The sequence below is a fragment of the Gopherus flavomarginatus genome, chromosome 1 (assembly GCF_025201925.1).
Source record: "Gopherus flavomarginatus isolate rGopFla2 chromosome 1, rGopFla2.mat.asm, whole genome shotgun sequence".
In the NCBI taxonomy this organism is placed as follows: domain Eukaryota; kingdom Metazoa; phylum Chordata; order Testudines; family Testudinidae; genus Gopherus; species Gopherus flavomarginatus.
The window spans coordinates 32,040,480-32,052,638 of record NC_066617.1 but is presented as its reverse complement, the minus strand read 5'-3'; the positions used below and the strand labels follow the sequence as shown (position 1 = coordinate 32,052,638).

The 12,159-nt window shown below is 42.8% G+C and overlaps 1 protein-coding gene across 2 annotated transcripts in view; it reads right to left on the bottom strand.

Annotated features, from left to right (window-relative positions):
• Positions 1 to 2,936: 2,936 nt before the first annotated feature.
• ABCD2 (ATP binding cassette subfamily D member 2) overlaps positions 2,937 to 12,159 on the bottom strand; it is a 68,961-nt gene continuing 59,738 nt past the window's right edge. The window contains exons 8-10 of one of the 2 annotated variants that reach the window (XM_050936151.1): positions 10,861 to 10,945; positions 6,389 to 6,514; positions 2,937 to 3,159 (exon numbers count right to left, since the gene is read on the bottom strand). In XM_050936151.1, the coding sequence (XP_050792108.1) occupies positions 2,949 to 3,159; positions 6,389 to 6,514; positions 10,861 to 10,945 (422 nt within the window). In that variant the 3' untranslated portion in view covers positions 2,937 to 2,948. Of the gene's footprint in view, positions 3,160 to 6,388; positions 6,515 to 10,860; positions 10,946 to 12,159 lie in introns of those variants that run through there. The other variant, XM_050936152.1, reaches the window with a different exon arrangement.

Sequence of the window (12,159 nt, the reverse complement as noted above, 5' to 3'; positions counted from 1 at the left end):
CATGGAACCAGGTTTGCTATCTATGGAGGTCCCCGGGCACTGGGGGCATCCTGGGGTAACATAACTTTGTGGCTGCTTTGTGCCAGCAGACTGATACTAAGCTATCAGGAACAGGATCTGGCCTTATACTTTTTACCTGTCATCCCCATGCCTGACACAGCACCATATGTTACAGAGGTATAATGCTGAAATACACTGGCCTTTTCCCTTTTGAAAAGTCAGTTTTTCTTAGGTTATGCTCATTTGTAACAAAGATTTCTACTCTATGGACTTTTTATTTGAAGACTACAAGAAAGTTAGCCTTTTGGGAAGAAAGGTGCAGAGAAGCTTGCAAATTAAAATGCATGCATGTCACCAGCCAAATCAGTGACCTCCTGTCTTTGCTTTACACAACTGCATCTAATTAGGTACTTAATTTCCCAGTTCTTTTCCAGTGTTCTCCAGGGCATTCCACTCTGTTCTGTTACACTGAGACATCTCAGAGGATTGTCTGAGGAAACACCTAATGAGACCAGCAAACAACTGATGCAAGGGTAGATACACAATTCCCTTCAGGAATAAGGGAGAGAAAGAGACTCAGCTGCACAGACTAAGGGCCAGGTTCATTCCAAGGTCTAGTGTAGTCCTTGGTAGAGATCTCTGGCAGCAAGAAGCCCAGGAAAGGAAGAGAGGAAGGAAAGTCAAGTGCTGAGGGTGCTAGCCTAGGACGTGGGAGAGCTGGGTTCAATTCCCTGCTTGCACTACCCTTCCTTTAGGACCTTCAACAAGTCACGTTGTCTTTTTGTACAATGTACTTTTCCCCTGCACAGGGTGGTGTGAAGGATATTACAGATTGTGAGTGGCTCAGATGCTGCAATCTCTAGATACAGATAAGTGTCTGTTAGGTGGTTGCATTGCCACAAAACAACAGCCTCTCTTGAACTGTGAAAAGTGAGTGGTGCTTACCAGAAAGGGGGCACAGTCGGGATGGTGCTGGACTCTTCTGTGGAGCACTAGCAGGAGTTACAGTTGACCTCCTTCTGACAGAAACCCCAACTAAGGGCAGTGGCAAGGATATCACCTATGGCAGGCAGCTGGCATTCTGGAGTCTTTTCCAGAGCAAGTTTATTGAGCCTCCTTCTCTGCGACTCCAGTCTGAAGTACCACATGGAAGACCTAGCAGTAAGTACAGCTAAGCAGCTGGCCTATAACTTCCCCAAGCCTTGACACATCGCTCGTGTTTTGCAACTGAGCTTTGTCAGCCTGCAAAGCACCAGTCACACAGCAATCCCCTAAGAATTAACTCTCTTTTTCTTTTAAAACAGACCCACCAAACTTCAGATCCACTTTCTTTCTGCTTAGCCTTTCTCGTTTCCTCAGAGCACACTGATCACTTTCAAAAGCCGTCCCTTCCTATTCTACCTTCCAGAGCTGTCCACTAGGAGTGGCCTGTTGTACCAGAGTGGGAAGGGATAGTTGCACATTTCTGGACTGCACTCTCTTCATCCTGTCTCATCTACCCTTGTGCTGCTGCCAAGTAAAACACGGGCTGCAGCAAACCTTTTATCTGGAAGGTCAGAGGCACTGAGGCAGTGTGTTCTCGAGGAACTGGAACTCAGGAGCGCTCCAAATCTATTCCCGTCTCTCACCCTGACTCACTGCGAGTTTGGCCTAGGGCGAGGTACTAAGAAGGTCAACGTTTCCAGAAGCATGCTGCACTTGAGGCACCTTCAGGCTGACTGTCAAGAGGTTCAGAGCAGCCACAGCTCCCACTGAGGTAAAAAACAGAGGTGCACACAAAATTAGAAACATGGCTGCGAACTTGTGCATTCTCCCATTTGTAAGTGAGGATAGCAATGTTTATCCACATTTCTGAGGGGCTGCAGGCATTAACTGATGGTGACATAGGGCTGTAACATTTTAAAGAACTCTTCCACTGCTGCACATTTTTATTATCAGAGTGATAGCTCATGAAAACTAAAGGGTGCATTAATAAAAAGACCTGGATCTTAGATAGGCCTTTTCATCAGTCAATCACAAAGTGTCTTACACCGGTGAGTGAGTCTTATTATCCTCTTTTTTCAGATAGGGAAACTGAGGCAGAGAGGGGTAGTGACTTGCACGAGGTCACAGCAGGTGTGGCAGAGCCAGGAACAGAACCCGAGTCTCCTGACTCAGGATTCAATGCCTTGCCTACCAAAGTATACTGTATAATGGGCATACATAATCCTTTGAAAGGTTACTAGGAATTAATGTACATGTCCTGAGGAAAAAAGACTTCTTAAATTATGCATTGTGGCACTCTGTACTCTACACGTGTATTATCTGTCTTGTTAAATCCCTGTTAATTGGTTGAAAGGACAATTGGATAGCTGTTGTTATGACAGTTATCTTCTGGGCTGCCTGTCCTGTTGTTATTTCCTATGGAAATGCAGCTAATAACATGCATACGGCTCAGCTGAGGAACAGATCAGTTTTACATGGACAGAAAAATATTTCCTTGTACCCAAATTAGATTTTTGCATGCATGTGCATACTCACCCACAGCCTGCCTTGCGTTGCTCCATGCCTGAGTTACATGCCAGATTTGCTTTGTTTAGCAGGCATATCATATACACATGGCAATCTGGCATGAGAGCACATTCTGCCCGTCAACTCCCAAGCAAGAATTCACCAAGCAAATCTAACTGCCGGTAACTTTGTGCAGTGAATTGGGCTTTCACTAGGAATTACTGTAAGCTCTCATGACTAATCTTGTACACAGCGCATTTGCTGATCTACTTTTCAGGGTTCAAACTATTTTCTTCCTTAATACCAAAATGCTAAAATCTTATAAAGCACTATTTTTTGCTGATTACATTTCTCTATGCTCTAAGTCTACCACAAGGCATGCAAACAAGTGTCATTAAATTCATAAAGCTTTGAACTAAAATAAAAAAATTAAAAATATCAAACATAAATAAAGATATTTATTCCTCTTTATCCATTGTTTTAAGCACTGAATCTTCTCCCAAAATTTTGCAAAGTTCATTCAGTCTCTGCTGCATTTCAGGAATTCCGGCAAGCTGGGATTCTAGTCTTTGTTTTTCCTCACTGAGTGATAAGCGGATTGCAGTGTCCAATTGTTCAAAACGCCAGCCTCCTTCTCCATCAAACTGCAACAAGTGAGTATGGTACTTCCTGCAGAAGAATTTAAAATATTAGTAATGGCTTTGGGGACATTTTTGTAAGTAAGGTTTGAGATTCCTGGGTGTTAAGTGCCTTAAGGCAGACTTTGAGCAAGGCACTTGTTTGTATAAAACATCTTCACACTGCACTACCACCATGGCTCAGAACAGGCCATTTTTAGAGTCACTGGGTAAAGCTTTTAAAAGACTTGGAAGCCTAAGTCCCATTTTCAAAAAGAGACTTCAGCACTTTGTAGCCTAAGTCTCATTGAAAGTCACTGGGACTTACCCTAAGGCCTTGCCTACACAGGGATTCAGCAGTTGCTGGCGAGCAGTCTATGTAGCTGCACTGGTGCTGACCCCTGAGTGTAGACAAAGACAAGCCACGGTTTGCAGCAATTGAGCCCCCTGCCCTCTCAAAACTCCCTGCTGAGGTGGTGCTGGCGGGTGCACTTAGCTGGGTTATTGGGGGAGCCACCTTAGGGCCTTCTGCCTCAGGGGGTGGAGATGGCTGTCCCCCACTTCTTTGCTGCCCAAAGAGGAATGGCAGTGGCGGCTGAGGCTGCACCCCCTTCAGCTGCCAGGCAAAGTTCAGTTTCTTCAGATATTGTAACAGCAGCAGCATCTGGGGCTCTCTGTCCAGAGGGGAATGGCAGCAGCGAGCCCCCTTTGCTGGCTGCACTCACCAAAGCAGCCAAGACCTCTAAACCTCCTCAACCAGCCAAGGAAAATCCTTCTCTCCTGCCCACCCATCTGAAGAGAATGAGCAGCTGCTCTCCAGGGGTGCTTACCTGAGCAGAATGCCTCATGCTGCAGGGAGTCCCCTTCACACAAGGATACCACGACTGTCATCACACAACTCCACAGTTATGGGGCCTCTATACAAGCTCTATCCTCCATTTATATAAAATGGCCCCTTCCACTCCGTAGAACGGAGGGAGCATATACACCATTTAATTTTATTTATGTTACTTTCTATGTGATATTATACCTTCCTACTAGAAAGTCCACAGGTCCTGATATTTTGCAGGACAGGGGGCAGCAGAATGCTATTGGTATGACTGTATTTATTTTATGTTTCACGTCAGTTTTCCTGAATTTCAAGCCCTGACTGTAAGCTTTGCTTGTCCAAACACTTCAGCCCTCCACTTGCCACTGATTGGCAAGCAAAAAAACAACCCTGCACAGGTGTCACAGATCTTTCAATCAAGAGTAGGGCGTGTGCTCAAAGAAATATTACAAGATATGTACATGGACTTTTTCAAGACACACACACAGACACTTAAAAGAACATGGGGGAGGGGAATTCCAGCAGATGTGCTGTTATGAGCTGGGTAATTGATAGTGAAGTTTACTGATGCTGAACTATATCACAAAGTGGTGATTATCAAACACATGTAATTCCATAAAGGAGATGTGATAAATTAATAAACTTCCACAGTTTATGACATAATTAGCAGATGAGATATAACTGAATCATTATAATGACCACGTCACATGCATTGTTCTGTATAGCACAGATTGCTTAACCAATCTTCTGACACCCACTCCCAAAAGTCACATAAATTAGAAAGAAGCCACTGTGCTGAGAAGAAAATAGTCTGAGATGGCTGATTAATGCTGTCCGGGAGAGCAGCTAATCTGCTGCATGAAACATAAAATAACTGGTATTGCCCAGTGTTGTCCTTGAGGAGAAGAGAACAGTTCATAATCTGATCTTCTGTCTCTGCACTGCAATAACCAGGGAAGACAAGCTGAGTTGAAGAAGTTTTAAGTCTAAATCTCAGAATTTGGTACTTCCTTCTTCCCATTCAAGACCAAGAACATCACCTCCACCTGCACAATACAGAGTGTACAGTATATTCCCCACATGAAATGGATGTATTAAAATTTGTGTCTCTTGCTATCAGACCATCAGATCAGTTGATAATTTTGATAAACAAATGGAGATTACAGGAGGAACTGGAAACCTGCCTGACCAGCATAATTATCTGAAAACAAGTAAAAACAATGGGAATGTAGACCTCCAGAGACCTTCAATCCAAACCAATACATAGAAGCTCCCTCTGGGTTCTCACTCTCTTGTAGGCTAGACATCTCTCCCCCCCTCTTCTTGTTAACTAGATACTTGCTTTCTTATCCAGTGATTGTAAAATAATCTTGCCCCTTTTTATATTTAAATAGGGTTTTTATTTCTAAAGGTAATCTAATCTCTTTTAAAAATAAGTGGAATATGGGAGCTGAGCTTGTGAGTGGCAAATATCTATTTTTCCAGATTTCCTGTCATTTGAGTTTTTTCATAATTTAGGCCTCAATCCTACACGCCTTACTTTCTGCTCTGTGACTAGTCTCACTGACTAGGGAGGAATATGGCAGAAGCAATCCTTTTCTCAGAGAAAGCTAAGGGAATAGGACAGTAATACAGCATATTTCAACTGTGAGGTCTAGCTGGCACAAGACCTTTTGTCACAGGATAAAAGAGAAGGTGGCAGTGGAGAACTTGGACTTGAGAACTAATGGTTCTCATTTAGTAACAACAGATTGGTGCTTTTTTGCTTTCTTTGCACTGAACATTTGTAAGTATCCGACTACTCGGTATGCTCTATAAAAATATTGCCTAGGTTGGAATCTTTTATAGTTGTTACTGCCTAATTTAGAAAGGTCTCTCTCACTGTCCTAATATTTTTCTTTGTATAAACAACCTGATTTGTAAATATGAAATATAAAACTTTTCTGCCTGGAGGTGCACTGAGAGGTAAAAAAAAATTGCAGGATTAGAATGCATAATTGACACTAAAAATGATGGGTCTGTTCCTCCTTGTGAAAGACAAAGGAGATTATCTTGATGACATATTGGCCATCTTCTTCTTCCAAGCAATGGACAACCCGCCTGAGAAGTAGCCATTCCATTTATCTTTTCCCTTCGTGTTTACAGAATAATATGGTGATATTTGCTGCAGCTGTGACATGATGTATTAATTAATTGGTTCTTTAGCTATCTGTATGTTGCTATTAAGAGTGAAAAATTCAATTGCATTAAAAAAGGAAATAAATAGGTGTACATAAAAGGGAGAAAATCAATGCTAAATGCATTTATATGTCTATTATGGTAGTTAAGTTATCTTAAAAGGAGTGTAGATATTGATTTAACAAGTGTACTGGAGCACAGAAGAAAAGCGAGTCTATCATCTGGTAGAAAGCTAAAAAATAACCCCCCGTTGTAAGTATTTGCATATACTCACCAAAGAGAAGGTCTGTGTGTGATAGAAAGCAAGGATATCCCAGAACCTTTTGCAGCTTGGAAGATCTTTCCTTCAACATCAATGCTTACAGCACTTGTACATTCATCCAACAATGCATATTTTGGTCTTTCAAAAGAAAAGAAAACACGTCGCTCATTTCATTTTTGCACAGCATTCCTATACACTATAGATACAATGCTTAATTTAGAGAACAGAGATGATGCTTGTTGGTGGGTAAGATAACCAGTTTTCAAAGACCACTGTGACGCATCTGTCATAGTATAAACCCCCACTCTGAACCTTAGCATCCAAAAGATGGGGTACCAGCATGAATTCCTCTAAGCTTAATTACCAGCTTAGAACCTGTAGCACTGCCACCAGCCAGGAATTCCAGTGCCTGGTACACTCTGGTCCCCCAAAAACCTTGCCCGGGGACCCCCAAGACCCAGTCCCTCTGGATCTTAACACAAGGAAAGTAAACCCTTTCCCCCACCATTGCCTCTCCCAGGCTTCCCCTTCCTGGGTTACCCTGGAAGATTACTGTGATTCAAACTCCTTGAATTTTAAACAGAGAGGAAAAAGCACCTTCCCCCATCCTTCTCTCTCCCCCTCCCAGACTCTCCCTGAGAGAGAAAGTAATCCTAACACAGAGAGAAATTAGCCACTCTCTCCCCCTTCCCTCCTTTCTCCCCACCAATTCCCTAGTGAATCCAGACCCCATCCCCTGGGGTCTCACCAGAATAAAAAAACAATCAGGTTCTTAAACAAGAAACGTTTAATTAAAGAGAGAAAAACAGTAAAAATTATCTTTGTGAATTTAAAATGGAATAGGTACAGGGTCTTTCAGCTATAGACACTGGGAATACCCTCCCAGCCTAAGTATACAAGTACAAATTAAAATCCTTTCAGCCAAATACACATTTGAACTCCTCCCAGCCAAATACACATTTGCAAATAAAGAAAACAAACATAACCTAACTCGCCTTATCTACCTAGTACTCACTATTCTGAACTTATAAGAGCCTGTATCAGAGAGAAACCTGGTTGCACGTCTGGTCCCTCTGAGCCCCCAGAGTGAACAACAACCAAAATCTAACAGCACACACACAAACTTCTCTCCCTCAAGATTTGAAAGTATCCTGTCCCCTGATTGGTCCTCTGGTCAGGTGACAGCCTGGCTCACTGATCTTGTTAACCCTTTACAGGCAAAAGAGACATGAAGTACTTCTGTTCCATTAACTCTTAACTATCTGTTTATGACAGCATCTAATACTGTAAGCTGGTATGCAACAGCACAATGGCCCCACTCCTCAAACCCTTACTCAGGTAAAACCGCCTTGGTCTTTTAATTATAACCCACTAGTGCGTGGGGGTAGAGTAGAGGCTTCACTGTACACGCAACAGATTAGTGAAAAGTTTGCAAATGCTGTACAATATCATTAGATGTTCCAAAGTACTAATAAAAATACATTAAAAACCCTAACCTAGGAGCCCAGCTTGGTGGATCAGTGATAATGCACCGCACTGCTCAATCCCAGATCACACTCTCTTACTCCACAGGCCACAGTGGAAGAATACAGCACCCAAGGGAAGGGAATGCATTACGCTCCTTAAAGGCAGCCACTCTGGCTGACAAAAGAATATAGTGGGCAGCTACTCAAAATAGGTTGATATTAAATTACACAAGTGAGGCTTATACCCTAGAACACTGGTTCCCAAACTGGGGGCATGCGCCCCTGGCGGGGACATGAAGAAATTCCAAGGGGGGGCATGAGGCCGCCTGGCCCTTGAGCTCCTGGCCGGAGAGAGTAGCCCCTGGCCCCTCCCCTCCTCTCCTCTCCTCCCTCCCCCACAGCCATGCTGCTGCGTGGGCAGCATAGCTTGCGCCCACCCACCTCCCAGACTTTCCAATAATCCAGTCCTGCTGCTCTGAGTGGCCTGGTAAGGGGGCAAGGAGTGGGGGATTAAATAAGGGGCAGGAGGTCCTGGGGGGCAGTCAGGGGACAGGGAGCGGTTGGATGGGGTGGAGATTCTGGGGAGGCAGTCAGGAGACAGGGAGCAGGGGGGTTGGATAGGTGTGGGAGTCCAGGAGGCCTGTCAGGGGGTGAGGGCAGTCAGGGGACAAGGAGCAGGGGGGGTTGGATGGGGGTGGGGGACCCGGGAGGGGGCAGTCAGGGGACAAGGATCAGAGGAGTTGGATGATGGTAAAGAAGAGGTGGGGGGGCATGAGGGTTTCTCGAAAATTAAAAAGGGGGCATCATGCTGAAAAGTTTGGGAACCACTGCCCTAGAACTACTACACTACTGCCTTTGGAATGGAATAGACAGACTACCATCGAACAAAATCATCAGAAACAGAGATGAACATGATATGTTGGGGAAGAGTCAACACAGCTTGTGTAAAGGGAAATCACGTCTCACCAATCTGTCAGAATTCTCTGAAGGAGTCAAACAAACATGTGGACATGGGTGATCCAGCTAATATAGTGTTCTTATACTTTCAGAAAGCCTACGACAAAGTCCCATGTCAAAGGCTCTTAAGCGAAGTAAGTTGTTATGGGATAAGAGGGAAAGTCCTTTCATGAATCAGTAACTGGTTAAAAGATGGGAAACAGAAGGTAGGAATAAATGGTCAGTTTTCACAATGGAAAAAGGTAAACAGTGGGGTAACTCAAGGATCTGTACTGGAATCTGTGCTGTTCAACATATTCATAAATGATCTGGAAAAGAGGGTGAACAGTGAAGTGGCAAAGTTTGCAGATGATACAAAATTACTCAAGATAGTTAAGTCCAAACCTGACTGTGAAGAGTCACAAAGGGATCTCACTAAACCCAGTATCCACTGGTTGACAAAATAGCAGATGAAATTCAGTGTTGATAAATGCACAGTAATGCACATTGGAAAAATAATCCCAATTATACATACAAAGTGATGTGGTCTAAATTAGCTGTTGCCACTCAAAGAGATCTTGGCATCATCAATAGTTCTCTAAAAACATCTGCTCAGTGTAGGGTGACCGGACAGCAAGAGTGAAAAGCCCCAAATATCGGGACTGTCCCTATAAAATTGGGACATTTAGTCACCCTAGCTCAATGTGCAATGGCATTCAAAAAAACAAACAGAATGTTAGGAACCATTAGGAAAGGGATAGATAATAAGACAGTAAATATCATATTGCCAGTATATAAATGCATGGTATGCCCACACTTGGAAAAATGCGTGCAGATCTGGGTCGACCCATCTTATACTAGAATTGGAAAAGGTGCAGAGAAGGATAACCAAAATGACTAGGGGTATGGAAAAACTTCCACATGAGGAGAGATTAAAAAACTGAGATTGTTCAGATTAGAAAAGAGATGACAGAGATCTATAAAATCATGAATGGTGTGGAGAAAGTGGATAGGAAAGTGTTAATTACCCCTTCACAAAAGGGAAGTAGGGGTCACCTGATTAAATTATCAGGCAGCAGGTTTAAAACAAACAAAAGGAAAGGCTTCTTCTCACAACACACATTCAGCCTGTGGAACTCATTATCATGAGATGTTGCGAAGGCCAAAGGTATAACTGGCCTCAAAAAAGAATGATATAAATCCATGGAGGGTAGGTCCATCTTGGCTAATAGCAACCCCATGCTCCATTGTCCCTGAACTTCCAACTACCACAAGCTGGGACTGGATGAGCAGGGATGGATCATTCACAACCGCTCTTTTGTGTTCATTCCCTTTGAAGCATCTGGCACTGGCCCCTATCAGAGAGAAGGAACTGGACTACATGGACCACTGATCTGACCCAGTATGGCCATTTTTATGTTCTTATTAGATAAAATACCCAGCAGGGAATCTAGGTTTGAATCCCATGCTGGGACTGTTATGTGGTATATGCGTGCACAGCACCTAGCACAATGAGGCCCAGACCTGTCTAGCCCCTAGGCACTACAAGTGTTAAATGGCTTTTGCTTCCTGGTCTTGCTTGGCGCATGGTGGTGGAACTTCTGGGGGCAGGGTTGACCTTGTATTACTCAGCAGTGTTAATATATCAGGAGGTAACTAAAGAGCAACTCAAGATGCTTCTATCCCTCCAGATGCTAAGTGTGTTGCTTTGCAGAGTTTCCAGCCTCAGGTGGCCCAAGAGTAAAGGTCCAAAGGATAGGTCTCAAACTCATCTCCCCCATATGACGTTATTTCCCATGATATTTCTAGGACTGCCCCAATGTGATCATTTTTGTTCAAGATGCAAAGGAGAGTAATGTCTGGAAAACGCAATGCTTTTAGTGACAAATCAAAGCAGAAACAAGAAGCATCACCCAAACTAAAAAGCTGATCTCATACACACACCTCTTATAAACTGTGAAGTCTCTTTTCCTGTGCAACTGCAGACCAGTATTGTGTGGGGGTATAAAGACTATCACTGCTCAAACCATTATCGCAAGCCTCCAAAGCTTGGCTGCCTGAAAAGCAAGTGAATAGACTTACTTATGATAAAACATGCGAGCCATGCCCATCCTCTGCTTTTCTCCTCCTGATAAGACATCTTTCCAATCCATCACAGCATCCCAGCCTTCAAAAAGATACAAACAAAATGGAACTATAATGTACAAAACAGGAAACCACAGAAAATAAAGTCTCTGCATGTCTGCAATCCTCAATTCAAAGCAGAAACAAAATTCCCAGTGGTGTGGTAGAAGAGGTAGATCAAGACGCTGGGTAAAATTTTCCAAAGTGCCTAAGATTTATGATCCTAAATCCCATAGAGTCTCAATTGAAATAGGTTCCTAAATCCCACTTCAATTTTGAAAATGGGATTTGGCTCCTAAGTCACTTATGCACTTCTAAAATTTTTACATGTCACCTCTTTGACAAATGTATGCCTTCAGCTGTGTAAATCTATTTGCGTTTTTTTCATGGCATATTTATCTCATGGGAGAGTATGCGACATTTCCTTAAAAGTTGAATAGGAATTTAAAAAAATCAACCTACAGGATAAAGAGAAAGGAAATTTAAGAAAATAAAAGAGAATTCAGTGAGTCAAACTATGAAATCATAACAGTTACAGAGTGACTCCCTTGCTATTGCAGGTAAGAATGATGTCTGCTCAGATTTTTGGTGACTCAGTTAGAAATGTCACACACACGTCTCTACAACTGTGAATGCAGATTGCATGCACAAATGGGCACCTAACACAAACTGGGTACCTGTGCAGCACATGTGCATGCACACACAGATTTTTTTTTGCATGCAAACCTCTCCACCCCTTTAATAAAAAAGTGACCCTACAATTTCTATAAAATTTGACACTGTTTATATAGTTAGATTTTCCCATAAATCTTTCTTTTACCAGCTCTTCCTCATAGAAAAATCAGTAAAAAAAACCCCAAACACTATTTGAATGCATTTTATTTTCTATTCTTATTACTGTGGAGTTGTGTTTATGTTAGCATTATGGCATACTCCTGACATTATGCAGGCTACCTTATTAAAATTAAGATTTTAATAAAATTAAGCTTGATAGAACAGTGCAAAACAAGAAATTATTTTTAAAAGGGAGAAACTAGGGTAAGCACATTTCTCCCAATCAATCATTTACAGAGGAGAGAGACAGACTGTCTGACAGGTGGGAGAGGGGGTGGAAGAGGAGGAGGATATATTTCCAGATCAGCCCAACAGCACTGAAACTAGAGGAATAAGGAGACCCACAAAGACCTTTTGCTGCTTCCGCTGCCTGATCCAAAATGAACAGTTGCCAGATAACACCGTAAACAAGGTCAAGTAATC